This window comes from Gymnoscopelus microlampas, assembly GCF_963454915.1.
Source record: "Gymnoscopelus microlampas genome assembly, chromosome: 2".
Classification (NCBI taxonomy): domain Eukaryota; kingdom Metazoa; phylum Chordata; class Actinopteri; order Myctophiformes; family Myctophidae; genus Gymnoscopelus; species Gymnoscopelus microlampas.
The window spans coordinates 51,790,509-51,809,816 of NC_139939.1; the positions used below are offsets into that span (position 1 = coordinate 51,790,509).

The 19,308-nt window shown below is 42.0% G+C and overlaps 1 protein-coding gene across 4 annotated transcripts in view; it reads left to right on the plus strand.

Annotated features, from left to right (window-relative positions):
* Positions 1-19,308, plus strand: part of usp34 (ubiquitin specific peptidase 34) — an 84,709-nt gene that overhangs the window by 18,389 nt on the left and 47,012 nt on the right. For 2 of the 4 annotated variants that reach the window (XM_084072764.1, XM_084072766.1), the window contains exons 4-17: positions 68-118; positions 4,143-4,292; positions 5,196-5,263; positions 8,646-8,838; positions 10,055-10,116; positions 10,642-10,723; positions 10,835-10,927; positions 11,725-11,850; positions 12,481-12,610; positions 13,304-13,425; positions 14,335-14,661; positions 15,285-15,745; positions 17,110-17,324; positions 18,584-18,702. In XM_084072764.1, coding sequence (XP_083928890.1) covers positions 68-118; positions 4,143-4,292; positions 5,196-5,263; positions 8,646-8,838; positions 10,055-10,116; positions 10,642-10,723; positions 10,835-10,927; positions 11,725-11,850; positions 12,481-12,610; positions 13,304-13,425; positions 14,335-14,661; positions 15,285-15,745; positions 17,110-17,324; positions 18,584-18,702 — 2,199 coding nt within the window. The remainder of the gene's footprint in view (positions 1-67; positions 119-4,142; positions 4,293-5,195; positions 5,264-8,645; positions 8,839-10,054; positions 10,117-10,641; positions 10,724-10,834; positions 10,928-11,724; positions 11,851-12,480; positions 12,611-13,303; positions 13,426-14,334; positions 14,662-15,284; positions 15,746-17,109; positions 17,325-18,583; positions 18,703-19,308) is intronic. The other 2 variants (XM_084072765.1, XM_084072767.1) reach the window with 1 other exon arrangement.

Here is a 19,308-nt window from a genome sequence, read left to right on the forward strand (position 1 = left end):
CACAAAGTTGCCACCATTGTTTACTTGAAATGTGTCGTCTCATGTTTTGCTTCCTGTGTGTTTCCAGGACATATCTGCTCATGAAAGCAACATCCTCGGATCCTTCTGCGACATGAACGTAAGCATTCCACCTCCTCCTTTTTACTGTATACTTTGCTGTTAAACCCCCAAATTCAGAGTGATTCTCACTTTGGGTTCTTTCTGTTTGGGATGCTGCATGGACAACCTCAGTAGCCTAACAGCTGTTCTTCTTCTGGAGTAAAATTGGCCAGCCCTGACTTTTTTTGTAGGCTCGGTCATTAGAACTTGTTCATTTATAACATTCATTCTAAAAACAAGAGAGTGCTGTGCCTGGTGTGGATCAGCGGTTCTCCCAAAAAGATCTATAAATCCCCATATATGGAGATCCTTGATGTCCATCAATGTGACGTCATAGTGCTGACATAGACTGGCCTCCATGTACTATCATAATGGGTACTGCACAAAGTACTCTGACGGGTATTGCATAACCCAGTGGTTTTCAACTTTTTCAGGCCGTGACCCCCTAAAATAATCATATTTGAACTGGGGACCCCCGGCCCTGATAAGCACTTGGAATGTTACAGGAGTTGATACATTGCATTTAGTTTGACTCGGTTATACTGTACTTGTAAATATTGTGAAAATAGCAGATCTACAAGCTGAGCTTGTGAGCTTGTAGATTTTCACACTTTTCGATTTGACCAATGTTTGGTTTTTGGTGTTTGTTTTTATAGTACATTTTTATGACGACTTTTGATGCAGTAATGGTCTTTTTTTTTCTTCTTAATTTTAATTTAGTTATTAAAAAGGTCTTAAATTGTCACTTCACTGTCATCTGGGGACCCCCAACATCAACCACAGGTTGGGAACCACTGGCATAACCGAAAGGGCACGCGTTCCGATGGGCATCGCACTCGCTTTTTTGGGGGCATTGCACTAGTTTTGTAACATAAAAAAAAATAACTTTGGCTATTGTGAGAGCCTTGACAAAATGCGTTTTCATGGAGGATGAATGAGTTTAGCAGAGTCCAGCACACATAGCAAGTATCATAGCATATGTTTGACAAGATTGCTGATCTGGCATTCATTGACCATAGGAAGTTTGACACATCCCTTTACAGGGGTGAAGCAAGGTTCATGAACTTCAAAACATGACATAAAACTTCCTCAAATTGTTCTTAGTCAGTCTTAAAAGAACAATATTTTCTCAACCCACTTTAGCCATATCTATATACTTTGTCATATGACAAATAGCGAAAAATAGAGGATCTACGAGCTACAACGCATTGCATTGTGAGCTTGTAGATCTGCTATTTTATTCTTTTGATATTTTTTGGAAGGTTTTGCAAAATTGGCACCTAATATTGACATGCCCCAAAATATGTATGGCAGGTTTTAAAGTGGTTAACCACTGGGAAATGTGACTTTTAGGAGGTAAAAGCTGATGAATTGCAGTGTGACCAAACTAATGGTCTCTCTACATCAGTCCTGCCTATTCATAGAAATTTGATGCCTCAGGGCCCAGGTCCAAATATAAATGTCCTTTGACATGAGGTTTCAGGTTGCTGTAATAGGCTTAGTGGACAACTATCGAGTCAGAATTTGTTTTGTATGATGTAGTTTTCCCAGCGCAGAGTGACTGCTTGGCCGTGCGTTGCCTTGTCATCTTATGGGTGTGTGTTTTACGAGTGAGTGTAACTCCTGTACTTCTGCTGCTTATGCTGTTTGTGAACTATACGCCTGTGGTGTATATGTACTTTATGTATATATCTATGTACATATATTAACCACATTAACCCTGATGTCCTTATTTTGGTTATGTCATAGGGCTGTCACGATTACAAATTTAGGTTGAAGATTAATTGTCACTCAAATAATTGCGATTAACGATTTTAATAGTATGTTTGTTATTGAACATTGGAACATTCGTAATACAACATTTCACAGCGCATAATATGACAAATAATATGAAATATACAAAAATTGTTGACATATTGAATAATTTTATACATGTAAAAATAGCAGAAATACTGTAAGCTTGTAGATCTGCTATTTCTGCATTTTTAATATTTGAAAATGCGTGATACATTTTCAACATGGAAACGATTATGCAAAAATAATTGTGCAAAAATAATTGCGACTATCTCAAATAATTGCGATTAGACGATTATGTAACACATTGAGTGCCAGAGGTTTTTTAACAGCCAGTGCCAGCGTTTTTAACGATCTTTTACTTTTTCAAAAACAGGTTTGTTTTAGTTAGTTTTTGGCACTTAATGGTTGGATTATGAAAAACGGCCGGGACCGTTTTTGGCACTCAATGTGTTAATTGTGACAGGCCTATGTCATAGGGGAAAATGTACAAAAACTTTCCAAAATGTTCCATATTTTAAGTGACACGTTGAGCTTGTATTTTTGTTATTCATTGTACAACAAATTCTATAGGGCTTACGTGGTTTGAGTTTGTACTGGAGTGCCTGTTACTGTTAACCCTTAATTTGATTTCTTTTGTGCGTGGATTGTGTGCATACTGAACGTGAAGGACAAGAAGGAAGTTGTGATAAGCAAGTAGCTTTAACATGACCTTGGATGAGAAAAAAAGAAGAATAGTTATTTTCCTTTATTGTGTGCCAAGCCCCCTTGCTTTTATTAAATTCTGTCTGATTTCCTGCAGCTGAAGTCATTGTCCCCGAGAGAAACCGTAATGCGTCCCAGGCTAATTTGATGGCTCTCCCTTGTACCTTTCCACTATAATAAAGTTTTTATTAAGCCCAGCAGGGCTGTGGCTTTGGCACAGGGCTGAGGATGGGCCGCTTGACATCCAGTCTAGAAAAGAATTGATGAGGTTGGAGCAAAATTACATCCCTGTCAATTGAAACCCTGAAGTAAACTCACAAAACATGATGGCTAGAAAAAAGTTACTGAGATGACGTCTCAAGGGTGTTAATTAAAAAAATGTTGTCTTTTCAAATGTATTGAACATCATGCAGCATTCAGTTTGCCTCAAAATTAATATATGGCATTTCAGTTTGATCTGTTTTTAAAGGAGTAGTTCACCCAAAAAAATACAAATTTTCTATCAATTACACACCCCATGAAGCATTGAATTCATGGATTTTTTTGTTGTTTTTGTTGCACGGCATTCCTAAGCCAATAATTTGATGACCAGCGATCACAGGTAGGAAGAGTGTCCTACCGGATACATTAGCGGATACATCATTCCTCCGGTGATCAAATTATTGGCTTAGGAATGCGACAAAAACAAAAAAATCTCCATGAATTCAATGCTTCATGGGGTGTGTAACTTATAGAAAACTTTTTGGGTTGAACTACTCCTTTAAATTTATCATTTTAACCACATGAACTCTAGCGTTCCAATTCCCAACATTTGATGATCTGCAAGCACCACAACGTGTCGCAATGTGACGCCTTCTGAGCTTCTATAGATTGGCTATTGTCAGAGAAACGACTTAGTGTAGAGGGGGGAAAAAGGAGGATAGACTGCTGGGGAACCTCGGTCAATGAAGTTTAAGGTTTAAGTCCTTGTTTTGTCATAAAACTATATGCCATAATAATTGGGCTGTTTTAAATGATGCAAGTGTTCCCTTGGCTTGCACTGTGAACTTCATTTGACTCCAGTCATTAAATATCTGTGAGTGAGATGGAAGAGAATAGTTGGAAGGGAAAAGTATAAAAGTTAGATGGTAGGAGGGGGGGGGGGGGGGTGGGGGGGTGTTTGACAGTCCTTATGTAGCGTTGGTCACATGTTATTTCCTGTGGAATGTGTTTGTGCAGTTTGTGTCTCTAAAATATGTCTATCTATGGTCTGCTGTGAGATTTCCTCACAATTGCCCATTCAAGGTACAACCATGAAACAGCCTCCCCACAGTGCTCAGTCAGCGGGTGCCGTGGCACAACAACAATAGCTCCCATGTAACAGCCAGGGGTTTCCTCGCCCATTATTCAAGGTGGAGCCAAAGAAACATGAACCAAGATTCCTCACTAGACACATTGCTGAACAAAACGACCCTTTGACCCCAGGAGAGGTTGGATCTCAATTACAATTGTCATAGGATGCAGTCAGTCCACTGACAGCCTCATGTGCGCTTTTCTTTTTTCAGGACGTGGAGGTTCCTCTGCACTTACTGCGCTACGTGTGCCTGTTCTGTGGGAAGCACGGCCTGACGCTGATGAAGGACTGCTTCGAGTCTGGAAACCCAGAGAGTCTGCCCTTCCCCATCGCCCACGCCTTCATCACCATTGTCTCCAATGTGAGTCTCAGCATGCTTAAAAGATGCAGTGCCATGATATTCAGGCATGGCAAAACTTTTGACATTTGCCTGTTTTTAGTCGAAAATAGATGTACTTTCCTCTTCTTCTGCCCCGGATTTGAACCCTGGATCTCCTGGGCAAGTGCTGAAGTTATTCGTCGAAGTAATTTGTGTCAAACCAGAAACAGGATTGTGTCAAAGGTCATGTCTCACCTAGACACAGGATCTAAATGTCTCAATAGAAGAGCAGAGAGACCAAATACAACCACCCCAATTGTATAGGTTATATTGTATTAACATACTCTACCATACATATTGGACAAAATTACATTTTATTAATTAAAAAAAAGTTACATGGTGCCGCTTTAAGTGACTCATGCAGATTTTTTTTTTTTGGGGGGGGCTCTACTCAAAGCACAAGAGTGATGAATGCATACATAAAGACAAAAAGTGTGATGCGTGCCAGCCGTGCCTACTGAAAGAAAAAGAGTGATGTGTGCCTACTCACAGTGAAAGTATGTGATGCGTGCCTAGAGGAGTCCTTGGATGTGTCCTCTCTGGTCAGAAGGCTGCTGAATACACATTGTCATTATGACATCATAGACTTTCCTCCTGTCTGGGTAGAATGCTGCCAACGTCAGGATAACTGGTTGAGTAAATGGAGTGAAAAAAAGTGCTAACTAAGTAACTTGAATAGTATGTAGACATCAAACCAGACATCAAAGTCACCTACTTGTCATCTGTAAACAAGCAAATAACATAGGTGAAATGTGAGTTGCTCGGTTTCTAGTAGGCCTGTACACTGATGGATTGTTTTATTGACAGATCTGTTTTTACTGCACTTATTTCTGATTCTGACCTCATGTCAATGTGTTATCTTTTTCTTTTTGTTTCTGTTCATAGATCCGAATATGGTTGCACATTCCCGCCGTCATGCAGCACATAATACCCTTTCGTACTTACGTAATACGGTAAGTTGACCCCAACTAGCTTTTTTACAAGTCAACGTTCTCTGCAGAATACGGACGAAAAGGGATTTCCCCCGTTTTGAAAACAATCCTCTTACGAGATAAAATTAGTAACATGTATTTTAAGGTCTTTGCAGCGTTGCTACATCGGCTCCCAAATCTCTCTCTGTTCAGCTATTGTTATTTTCTTCAGTCAGTGGAAGGCAATAAAAAGCAGAGCAGAGGAAAGAGACTCACTGTCGCAGTCAAAAATAGCCCCGGGGCTTGTCAGATATTTACTGTGTATTATTTGACTGAATGGCTGCCATCTTGTTAAATAAGTTGTCTACAGAGCAGCACAGAATCGCCATACTTTGGGATCCAAGTCGAAAAGGGGTAAACGGTTAGCCTACCCAGAATATTACATCTCGAAATAACAAGTTACGGCCCAAACGGGGAAGCTTAGCTCACAGCACGCAGAACTTTTTAATTTCATATTTGTTGCCTGTGTGTTATAAATCACATGGTATACTGGTGGATGACAGTGAGGGAACTAGACTTGTCGTCTTGTGTGTGTGTGTGTGTGTGTGTGTGTGTGTGTGTGTGTGTGTTGATGGTAAGAAACCTCAGCTGAGTGCTCTCCCAACAGCATAGCTCACTCCCTCATACCAAAGTACCACACAGTTTGTTGCTAGGAAGAGCTTCCCTCACCATGGCAACTGTCACCAGGGCTCTCCAGTCAGCTTCTCCTCACATGACCTTGGCATAGCCAGACAGCTCTCAGTACTGGTGGTCATGTGATCTGGTGAACAGACACTTCTGTTTGATGTTTCTCTCACTGCTTATGATCTCCTTATGCTTTGTTTTGATCTCTTTTCTCTGTTTTCTGCATGTGATTATCTAATGGACAGCACAGAAGAGACATAGTTACTATTGACTTATAATAATCATAATTCATAATAGTTATATATATTTTTTCTCACAATTTCGTTGGTGAGGCCTAGTCTCCCCCCTACATGTAGTCCCCATCACTGCTAACTCCTACAGTTGGCCATGCGGGGGGGTGTAGACCAGTGGTTCTCAAACTTTTTCATGTCAAGGACCCCCAAATTGACACTTATTAGCCTGCGGACCCCCATTTGAAAAGATATTCCAGTGACCCCCCCCCCCAATAAGAGAGGATTTTTACGGCTCTAGCAGTGATTCTCAACCATTTTATTTCAAAGGACCCCCAGTTTGACAACTGGGACCCCAATTATATTGTAAAATCAATGTTAATTTAACTCTGAGAGTGTACGAATGGAACCAAATGGACCCATTAGGGTCCATTTGGTTCCATTTGTACACTCTCAGAGTTACGGACCCATAAGGGTGAATTTGGTTCCTAACTATCTATCATTTAGCTGGGGACCCCTTGGAACTTCCTCAAGGACCCCTGGGAGTCCCCCGACCCTACTTTTTAGAACCAACGGCGTAGACCGAACCACATCTCTCTTCCTTTCACCGAGATGCGGAGGAACCCGCTATCCTACCTAGTTTACACACACCGCTAAACGGGCACCCTGATCAACCTGTAAGAGTCGCTAGTGCAGAGAAAGAGATCGTCCTCCTGCCCGGCTTCCCAACCCACGCACACGGCCATTAGGCTATATGCACAGCAGCCATATTGGAAGGAAATTGGGCCTTCACAGGTGTTACCAATGATACTAATGAAGGCTCTGTTCCATTTAGTGTAGCACAGTGGTTCTCAAACTTTTCTATTTCAAGGACTCCCATAACTCTGAGAGTGTACAAATGGAACCAAATGGACTCTTACGGGTCCATTTGGTTCCATTTGTACACTCTCAGGGTTACACACCCGAAAGGGGCCATTTGGAACCCCCTCAAGGAACCATGAGGGTCCCTGGACCACACTTTGAGACCAGAATGGAACAGAGCCTTAATTAGTATCACGATAACACCTGTTAAGGAAGTAAGAAGAGGCCCAATTTCTTTACAATATGGCTGCTGTGCATAGAGCCTATTGTGTGGAACCGTTCCGAACGCCTGGCCAAGCCTGAGGCACGGTGGAGCGTTCAAACCCCTAGCGTTCAAACCCCCTCGTGTATGTATCACACTTTTCTGACACTTTTCAGGGATTGAGAGGAGATCAAAGTAGCCGCGCACACTCGTAGCTTCATAGCTAAAACATTGCTTTATCGGCGGACGAGAGAGATAAGAACAGGAGCCAACGTTTCGGAAGCCGCGCTGCCCCCCTCAAGAGTATGAGGTTATGATAAAGCTGTTAATCGCAACTCATACCATTTTGTTTCTTATTATTCAGAATCAGTGAAGCCTCTATGTACAATCTTCTCAAATCTTGAGAGGAAATAATTATGAAAATCCCAGTTCAATCTAACTCGGGTCTTTTTTAGTGCTCTGCGTTTCAAAAGCTCTGCTAAATCCCTTTTGATCAGCAAAACATCAAAGCCCTCAGTGGAGGCTATAGTCTCCCAAGTCATCAGAAATGATCTGAAAACCCCAAGCAGCCATTTTACCTCACACTGAATACTGCATGATTCAGCAGAGTTTACGTCTTGATCATATAACATGCTGTAAACCAATGCCTCAAATCTTTTGGCTCGGACTTCTTTGGAGTGCCTACAGTAGAAATTAATTGTTGACATGCAAAAACCTTGTATCTCCATATTTTCTTTTGAATAAAGTTTTTTGCATACAATATTTTATATGAAAAATAATATACATTCGGAAATCGAATGGCTTTATTCGAAAGTGATTTTTGGCCAATTCTCACAGCCTTAATTGGAACACAGGTTCTTTTTTTCTATTTCATGAAAAGTTAACGATTTTAGACGTGCAAGGTTTCTGCCCGACCGTGACGATATCAGAGGGTTCATGCAGAATTGAGCAGAGAATTGTGCTTTTGTTTGATTTCTGGCATGTCCCGCATGGCCCCTTGGTATCAGATTTTTAGTACAGAATATATTTCTGATACTGACACCACGTTATAGTGTCACCAACCCGAGAACTCATGCCTGAGTTGTTGTTTAATCACTAGTTTCAGTTGAATCCTCCTCCAAATGTTTTGTGCTAGCTTCAGTAATAATTATTTTCTCTTCTACTTGCATCTTGTTCTTGTGTTTCTGTGTATAGTATATAACTCAGTGGGTAGAACACAAACCCCTTGTGGATTTTCTGTTGAATGATCTGGCAATCTATTCACACCTGGTACTGTAAAGCACCTTACAGTATATTGGCCACTAAATCAAGTACTGTATTGCCTCTGTGTGACCGCTCTACCATGGTACATACCTACAGACAGATGAGTTAACCTGCTTTATGTCTGCTAGTTTCTATTTCTGTCCTTGTGTGTGATTTCGTCCTGCACCGCCTGTTTTTCCCCCAGGTACCTGTGCAAGCTGTCAGACCAAGAGCTGCGGCAAAGCGCGGCGCGGAACATGGCAGACCTGATGTGGAGCACAGTGAAGGAACCGCTGGACAGCGCACTGTGCTTCGACAAGGAGAGCCTGGACCTGGCCTTCAAATACTTCATGTCCCCCACGCTCACTATGAGGCTGGCCGGCCTGAGCCAGATCACTGTGAGTTTACATCCACTCGCATGCACACAGGTTCACTCCTTGTCCTGCCGCATTGTTTCCCTCAAACATGGATTCATGACCCATTTTGGGCTGTGGATCCATTTTCATGAGTCGTGAGTACATTATCCTGTTCTTTTCCCTAAAAAAACTAAAATATTTTCATCCTCCCCAAAAAAATCAATGCATTGCGACACGTTGCGACATGTTGTGAGTTTGTAGATCTGTTTTTTTCCCTCAGTGGTTAATTCATAATGTATTTTGTAAATTTGGATTCCGGGGAGATTTCTCGTTCGGGCTCAAAAGGTTTGGGAACCCTCTGTTCTCAGCATGACGCTGGCCAGACTTTGGCCTCGTCAATGTGCTCGTTAATGTTAGAAGCAGACCTGACAATTCCACACACACAATCCCACAGTGAAATGTGTCATATGGAGCAGCAATTTACTCCTTGGAAAAAGGATTTACATGACTTTGTTTTTTACTGTGAGAGATTCAAACAACCACCAAAAAGTTCAATAGACCCTCAAGCCAGCTCTTACAATTCTTACTGTTGGTTTGCTTGTGAATGGTAACAGTGCATGAAATAAGCTTGATCTACTGTGGCACATATTTTAAGTCACGCCAAGTATTATGAAAATGCTTTTCTTATTATAAAATATACAGTAAATGCAATGTACCACACCTGGGTTGTTTAACACTGTCCGAGACCGGGAGCGCATCTGTGTCATTTTAAGATTTCTTTGGCTATTTTTTTTTTAAATCTTGAAAATCTGTGCAAATCTTTGAATATATATATTTTTAAAGCCAACATTTGTAATTCTGGGGGGTCCCTGGAACAACATATTTTGAGATGGGATTCCCCGCCCAAATACATATCATTTTGGGGGTCCTTGACATAAAAAAGTTTGAGAACCACTGATATAGAAACACAAGTTTTTTTTCAAAACTGTTAGGATTTAGACATTTGTAGAATCGGACAAATTGCACAAACTTTCACTATTTAAAAAAAATAGCAGATCTACAAGCTCGTAGCGAGGCACTCGGTGCAACGCTTCGACCTTGTATATCTGCTATTTTTTAATAGCCAAAAGAAATCTTAAAATGACACCGATGCGTTCCCGATCTTAATGGGTTAAATGCTTTGAAAGTTAAACCTGTGTATGTTGTGTGGTGAATTATTCACCTGGTTATTAATGGCCTGTACCCTGTGTTCCCTCAGAACCAGCTCCACACCTTCAATGACGTCTGCAATAATGAGTCTCTGGTGTCCGACACAGAGACGTAAGTTGCTGCACACCACATGTTGATTTTGTGCAAAGTAACACTTAACACGTACACGACACATCAATGGTGCATGCACACAAGCTGTGGCTTCACAGGGTTTTCACCTTCAATGTGAAGTGCCTGAGGAAGAAAATTAGACTTATCCCTTTAACTGCATAGTGAATCTGTGCTGTTTAACAACTTAAGTTGTATATACTATGTTGCATGATGAATAGAGAAAAGAGCCAATTTGCAAGTTTGTAGATCTGCTATTGTTTAAAATGTTGAACTTTTTAAAATCTTTTTTTAAAGAAGAATTTCACCTATAATGACATATCCCCAAAAGATATGCAAGGGTGAAAATGGCTAAATACCGTACAATGCTGCTCAAACAGCCATAAAATAAGAATTTGTACTTAAAGAGATGTGTCCTACACAACTTATCTTGCACTATCCCTTCATGTTATCCCTTGCCACCAAGACGAGCCCTTTAACATTCGTGGTGCTTGAGTACGTTAAGTGATTTATGATCTATCCCTCCAGGTCGATAGCTAAGGAACTAGCCGACTGGCTAATTAATAACAACGTAGTGGAGCACATATTCGGACCAAATTTGCACATTGAGGTGAGTTTATGCTTACAGTGACATGGTTGTATGTGTTTTTTTTCCGAACTGACTGCATCTATTTGCCGTTAACGCATTGTTGTTGATGTTGGCCCCTGTGTGTTTTTCCAGATCATTAAACAGTGCCAAGTGATCCTGAACTTCCTTGCTGCAGAAGGCAGGCTCAGTACCCAGCATGTGGACTGCATCTGGGCCGCAGCGCAGGTGAACAAACATGCCGACACTGAACAGGGGTATTTCTGTCGAAAAACCCATCTGAATCCAACAGGATCCATTGAAAGCGCAGGGTCCAGTCTGATCCGGCTGAACTTCTCACTTCACATTAAAACTGATGTTCCATTTCAGTGGTTTTCAACCTTTTTCATGCCAAGGACCCCTAAATTCATATACTGTATATATCTGGTCGCGGAGCCCAATCTGAAAAGGTTTTGTGCCGGGGACCCCCAGAAGAGAAGATTTGTGTTAAAAAAATGCAAAATTCTTCAAACACTTTCAAGATTTTTCTAAAATGTTAAAAAATAGCAGATCTACAAGCTCGCAGCGCGGCACGAAGTGGCGCGCTGTGAGCTTGTATATCTGCTATTTTTGAATAGCCAACGTAAACAATATGGATAAAGGGGTGAAAAATAATTATTAACACCTTTTGCTGGGGACACCCTGGAACCCCCTCAAGGACCACTGGTGGTCCACGGACCACTGGTTGAGAACCACTGTTCTATTTCATCCCCTGCTGACCGCCAGAGGCGATGCTTTAAAGCACTGACAGGGCTCTGGCTGGTCATTCGGGGATTCATAGAACCGTAGTTGCATTCGCAACTCTGTTTAATCTCTGCTGCCCGACCAGAGCCACTCTGTCAGTGCTTTAAAGCACCGCCTCTGGCGGTCACTCGGGATTCATTCGTAACTTTCATAGTTTTATACTGACAGCTGAAAATGACTGGTATTATTAGGAATACAAGGAAATAATTATTTCATACGTTTTTGTTTTTGCCTCGTCGTAGCTAAAACACTGCAGCCGCTACATCCATGACCTGTTCCCTTCTTTGATCAAAAACCTGGATCCGGTGCCCCTGCGTCATGTTCTCAACCTGGTGTCAGGACTGCACCCCAGCGCTCACACTGAGCAGGTGATCTCATAGCATGCATGCAAACATCTTACTAGGGTTGTCCGTCCTGAATACCTTTCTTCAAGCTTCAGATATTCTACACCAGGGGTCTTCAACGTTTTCAGACCAAGGACCCCCTAGCTGAGCGAAAGATGAAGCAGGGACCCCCTCTACATATTGTATAAAATTGTGTTGCAGATTAAACCTTTTCATAGATTTCAACAGTGATGTGTGAACTTTCACTTAAACCCTCATGTCAATACTTCAATCGTTGGCTCTGTACTTGATACTAGTTGAAACAGCCACAAGATGATCCACGTGCACATGTGACATGGCTGTGCAATGAATAAAATAGAGAAATTGATGCATCTGAATTTTGAAATAATGTTTGAGTTGAAACCTGGCAAACAAGTATCAGAATATTTGGATATTTAGGGCCATGTTTCAGTTGATATCCTAGTCAGATCTTTTTGTTAGTCAAGGACGTGTGCGTGTGTGTGGAGAGAGACCCTTTGAATTCGAAAGGATCTCTCTCAATAAAGACCAAGCTGAGAACTCAAAACAAACCACTTCCTGCCAAGTATATGCAAAATGAGTCAAAATCAGCTCTTGAATTTGTGTAATCCGTCTATTTTCTCCCGCACCTCACAGACACTGTACCTGGCGTCCATGTTGATCAAGGCTCTGTGGAACAACGCCCTGGCAGCCAAGGCCCAGCTCTCCAAACAGAGCTCCTTTGCCTCCTTGCTCAACACCAACATTCCCATGGGCAACAAGAAAGGTCTGTCTCCTTCTGTCACTGTAGTCTGACTCACCGTTTGGCTCTTCCTTGGGTGACAGGCCAGGAAACTGAACTTGTCTGTCTGCGGGCCACAGCGGCTCCTGCATCTCCAAATACACCAGTCAGTTTTCACTGCTTTACCAGCCAGTTAGGAGGATCTGGAAGAGTTCTCTAATTTAACCAGCGTTAATCGTAATTTGCCATAATTTGACAGACGTCCTGTGGTCAGATTTTCCCTCTATTTGTAAAGAATAAGCAGCTTTAGACGTTAGCTCAACATCACCAGTAGAAAATGAGCTCTTTCCTAACGGTAAACACTACTGTTGTACATTGAATAAAAACAGAGCCAGAACGGAAATGTAATTGATAAACAATACATAGTAATCCGTAATGGCTTGCTCCACTATCGGAACAACCCACCACAAATCCATTACATAAACTGACATGTCTTTTCTGTTCTTTGTTGGTAATGTGTCTCTTAACCCCAGCCAGCGTAGATTATAACCACTTTATTACCGCCCTATTTTGTACCTTAGAAAATAGCCGATCGACAAGCTCACAATGTGTTGTGATCTTTTTAGATCAGCTATTTTCACTATTTGCTTATAATGACATACCCAAAATACCCATAACAGTGGTTAAACATGGTGCTATGTGTGGTAATGGTCAATCTGTGTCTTTGTTGTGTGTCAGGCTCGCCAGCAGCCAGTCCAGACAGCAGTGACACTCAGCACAGCGGAGGCAGTGACATGGAGATGGATGACCAGATGATGAGTGGCAGCAAACGAAGCCAGCAGAGGCTGTCTGACACAGAGGTATACTATAGATCCCTTATTAGATAACGTCATACTGATAAGAACCAGTATGTGCACGCGCAGGCAGGCACCAAAATAACCCCTTACCGCTCATAAGATGCAATGTAAAAGTGGTCACAGCACTCACAAGTAAAAAATGCATCCCATCAAACGTTCACATCCGCGACTGGTTGTGAGCTTGTATGTCAGCTATTCTCGGCGTGCAACACCGATGAAGTATGTCTCTCTAGGGAGCGCCTCACCAGCCAACACACACGAGGATGATTAATGAACTGAAACCAAAGCACTCCCCAAAACAACGGTTTTGGGGATCTCTTGGGAATTACATTAAACTCAATGTCTCAATGTTTGTAAACAAAGAATTGGTCTATACACTCACTAACTCACGCACGCACGCACACACGGCTCATGCCTTAAATGTAAATGTAACTTAACTACTTAAACTGTTCCCCAGGGCTCTATACTAGATCTAGTATTTCCCTCTACATCAAATCTCTTCACCGAAAATAATTAGTCTACAAACTCAAGCTTTTAGATGTGCTATTTTTTGCTGAATACTCAACCTGCAGAATAAGGATGCTTCTGTTCAGTTTATATAATAATACACTTTATTTGTATAGAACCTTTCATGACATGAAATGCATCTCAAAGTGCTTTACAAAGCAATAATACAATTACAGAAAAAGTACTAATTTGACAATAAAGCAAAAAAATAAAAGCAAAAGAATAAAACATCATCAGCAAAAAAGGCAGTGAATCAGGCAAAACAGAGAGGACATGAATAACAACAGAGATTAAAAAATCAACTAAAAGCAAGAGTGAAGAAATAGCTGTGCTTTAAAGCCATCCATTTCTTCTTTTATATGAAGTAGTGCTGACTGTGGTTTTGCGTCGTGTCCCCCTTCTCAGGAGTCGATGCAGGGCAGCTCGGACGAGACGGCCAACAGCGTGGAGGAGGGCAGCAGCGGACCGGGCAGCAGCAGCGGCCGCAGCGAGGCCTCCAGCAACGAGGCCGCCTCCAGCCGCGCCTCCCAGTCCGCGGGCAGCCCCGGCAGCGAGATGCACTCCGACGACATGGCCGACAGCGAGGCCCTGAAGGAGGAAGAGGAGGAGGAGGAAGACGACGAGGAGGACGAGGAGGAAGAGGACGACGACGAGGAAGAGGAGGACGAGGAAGGGAACCGTCCGGCGGCCGCGGAGACTAGCCAGCAGCAGCAGCAGCAACAGAAGGTTGGGGTGAGTCTATGGAATGATTTTACGGTGGAGTTAAAAGATGTGCCAACATGAAAGAGTTTAAAAAGAAGCATAAAGACATGATACTCATGAGGTACAGGGATGAAGAAGGTGCTGGATACCACTAGGTGTAGGGGTACTGTTCTTTTAGGTTTTTTTTTTCTAGGTTTCTTTTCTTTCTTTCTTTTATTGTAGAAATTGTATTGCATGTGTAGTTGTATTGTATGTACTTGTATTGGTATAAATGTATGTATGGTGTGCATATGCATGGCTGTATGTACGTACATGTTTGTATGTTTTGTATGTATGTTTGTACAGTATGTATCTATGTTTATAGTAAGTGTATGTGTAGGGTATGTAATATATGTATAAATATCACAAATTTACTGTAGGTAGTAAGTATTTACTGTAGGTAGAAATGGACCAGCACGGAAGCTTGCTGTGATATTTATTATTGATGGAGAAGGGGTGGGAGCAATAGGTTATGCTTCTTCTCACTCCTTTTGCATATGCATTTTTTAATTTAACTGTTATTGTGAATGATTTGCTTTCATTTGTTATTGTTTTTAAAATTGCATTATTTGAAATAAACTTTTCAATTAATTAAAAAAAAAATTCTATTCAAGGAGCCCCGAGAGCAGCCGGAGGTGAGGAAGAGGAAGGCCGGGGAGGCGCTGGGCGACGGGCCGGGCCAGAAGGTGGGACCCGGCGGGGAAGGGGTCGGACCCAAACCCCCCAAGGTGCTCCCCTTCAGCCCCGAAACAGCCGCCGCCATGGTGACGGCGGCCTCCACGTCCTTAGAGAGCCGCATGAGGATGCTGGACGCCTGCGCCGCTTCGTCGTCGGCCCTCCGGCCCGAGGGGCCGCCAGAGAGAGAGCCTCAGCAGCAGCAGCAGCAGCAGCCGCCGGAGATGGTGGGCCCTTCACCTATGAATGTCCAACAAGGGCCCCAGGAGCCTCCTTGTCTGCCCCGACCCGGAGACTTCCTGGGGGACGCGATCGGCACGGAACTCTTCAACTGCCGCCGTTTCATCGGTCCGCAGCATCACCACCACCATCATCATCATCACCATCATCACCACGATGGGTAAGGAATGGATGGCTCACCATCTCCCTGAATCAGGGGTTAAGGCAACTTTGATGATGGAGAGGGCCACTATATTTACACACTCACTCCAGAGGGCCACATTGCATATACTGGCAGACATCTCTTATCTCTGTATTTTAACTTTTTTCGTAAATTAATGCTGTATTTCGCCATTCTACGTCACAAAAGTAGCAAAAATAGCCGATGTACAAGCTTAAAACAGTAGAGCTTGAGCTTGTAGATCGGCTATTTTTTAATTGGAAGGTTACATTTTTATTTAATTTCAAATGCAATTAGTTATACTTATGAACTTAATGAACTTAAATACAAATACATTGGACATAAAAAAGACAATAGAATGTTAATACTCATCATTAAGCTACTAATTTATACTGAAGTAATTAAAGCGGATCATGTTTGCATGTTTGGAATTGTAACAGCTGACATCAATAATATATCAGTATGCCGATATTAACCTGTGGGACGCATTAAGTGAGGGTGGGGGCCGCATGTGGCCCCGGGGCCGCCAGTTGCCCATGTATGCCCTGAATGATTGATGTTTTCAGTAGCCACTTGAATCTTAATGCATACTGCAATTATGCAGTGGTGTAAAGTAACTATACACCTACTTAAGTACAATTTTGAGGGACTTTTACTTTACTGGTGTATTTCCAATTGTCTATACTTTAACTTCTACTCCACTACATCTCAGAGGCAAACATTGTACTTTTACTCCGCTACAATTATTTGAAAACTTTAGTTGCTTTGCAGATATAAGTTATTACATTATAAAATATACATTAACCCTATTTTACACCTAGGCTATTTGAAAATAGCAGATCTACAAGCTCACAACGCGTCGCGATGCGACGCGTTGTGAGCTTGAAGATCTGCTATTTTCAAACATTTTAGTACTTTTACTTTTGGTACTTTAAGCACATTTTGATACCAATACTTTTGCACTTTTACTCAAGTTAATTTTGAATTCCGGACTTACTTGTAGCAGAGTACTTCTACATTGCAGTATTGATACTTTTACTTAACTCATCCAGTGCCACGTGACGTCAAAGACGTCACGTGGCCTGACGCCCCGTGCGCCACAAGACGTCCTTTTTTTTTTTGGAAAAACATGTTCAGAACCCAAGATATGATGATTCGAAGATTTGCTGCTCCATTCACTCTTTGTTTATCTTCTAACTTGAAAAGGCTGCATCTCGGCTCCTGAGCACTTTTTTTTTTACAATAACTTTTGACTGTGGCACTCCACTATTCCATAAATAAGCTTGCCATTGAATGAGTTAAGTAAAACATTTGAGTACTTTTTCCACCACTACAATTACGTAATGTTATTTTCATCTCTCCAGTCACATGGTGGAGGACATGCTGAGCGCCGACGACGTGAGCTGCAGCAGCTCCCAGGTCAGCGCCAAGTCCGAGAAGAACATGGCCGACTTTGACGGCGAGGAGTCGGGCTGCGAGGAGGAGCTGGTCCAGATCAACTCCCACGCCGAGCTCAGCTCCCATCTACAGCAGCACCTCCCCAATCTAGCATCCATCTACCACGAACACCTGGTGCAAGGTTTGCAATTAAAACACTTTTGCAGCTCAATATACTACCTGTCTGCATCCGAACACACTCATGTTGCTAGGCAGACTAGGCAAAACCTTTGGACACTCCCAGTCGACTGTTGGTTGGTTAATGTTACCTTTTGTAGTTAGCATAGGCAAATTGTGTTGGCTATCCTCAACCAGTTAAAGGGATAGTTCACCCAAAAACATTTTTTTTCCCTATCGATTAGTCAATCCATGGAGACTTGAATTCATGGATGGAATTTTGTTTTTGTCGCATTCCTAAGGCAATAATTTGATGACCAGTGGACCGGTTGGCAGCGGTTCCGGTAGGAGACACAAAGGAGACTCTTTGTGTCTCCTACCGGAACCGCTGCCGGTCATCAAATTATTGGCTTAGGAATGTGACAAAAACAAAATAATTACCCCATGAATTCAAGTCTCCATGGGGTGACTAGATAGATAGAAAATAAGTTATTTTGGGGGTGAACTATCCCTTTAAGCGTAATGTTGGCAAACTATGGACTGGGTCGGACTCTGGACAGAGAAGCCCACAGGATAATTTCTCACAGCTTTGTTTTTTTGTCACTTATATAACTACTGTACATGCTAGCTAAGTTAACAGTTGACCATTTTTTATTTGGTATCCAGTAGGGATGTCCGATATTATCGGCCTCCCGATATTATCGGCCGATATTAGCATAAAAATTGATATCGGGAAAATATCGGTATCGGTTTTTGAAAAAAAAATTTTTTTTTTTTTTTATTTTATTTTTTTTTGCTTTATAAATAAGTTACAGGAGTTCTTACTGTATATGGTGTGTGTGATATGAAATTTGAGCTTACCCTAATCACAATAATCCCCGCATATATCGGTATCGGTTGATATCGGTATCGGTAATTAAGAGTTGGACAATATCGGTATATCGGTTATCGGTAAAAAAGCCAATATCGGACAACCCTAGTATCCAGGACACTGGATATACCAAATCCTCCTTTTCAGCTTTTCTCACGGTTGCACATTTTTCCATTGATATACGTATAATTGAATTTCTTTTTTACCAATTCCCTTTTTCTCATATTTTCCTGGACCTGTTCACATCTCTGACCTTCTCCAAAGACCACCTGCAGAGAGATGGTCTTTGAAGTTGATCTGGGCACACATGGAGGGAATGTGCTCCGTCAGAGAGCTAATCCAGTGTCTCTCTCTCTCTCTCTCTCTCATATTCTGACCACCAACCAACCGCTGTGTACGTTCCTCTCCTGCAGGACCAGCCGTCCATAAGCACCAGTACTCCAGCAGCCACGCTGTCACAGACATCAACCTGGATAATGTCTGTAAGAAGGGCAATACTCTGCTGTGGGACCTGGTACAAGACGAGGACGCGGTACAACTCCCTTTTATTATCTACTGTATACCAGTGGTTCTCAACCTTTTCAGGCCGAGACCCCCCCAAAATAATCATATTTGAACTGGGGACCCCCCAAAATAATCATATTTGAACTGGGGATCTCCCAAAATAATCATATTTGAATTGGGACCTCCCAAAATAATCACCCCCCACCCTGACAAGCACGTCTATTGTAGGCATTAAATTTGTTTGACTGGGTTCCACAGATAAGTGAGCTTGTATATCGGCTATATCTATATTCTAAAAAATGTTGCCTCTTTCTTATATTATTTGACAATTTGGCCCATGTTTGACTAGTATTACTTCTGATGCAGTAACAGTATTTTTTTCATTTCATTACATTTTTTAAGGTATTAAAAAGGTCTTAAAAGTCCTTAAATTGTCACTTTACTGTCATCTGAGGACCCACCCCCCCAAAAAAGAAATCATGTGGGGACTCCACTGGGAGTCCCGACCCACAGGTTGAGAACCACTGATCTATATTATGGTTTTATGCATAGCTCAGCGTTTCCCCTTTAGCCACTGGGATCTGCCAGGGTGACCACAGCAAATCAGTTCATACCACTAATGAATGGGAAATTC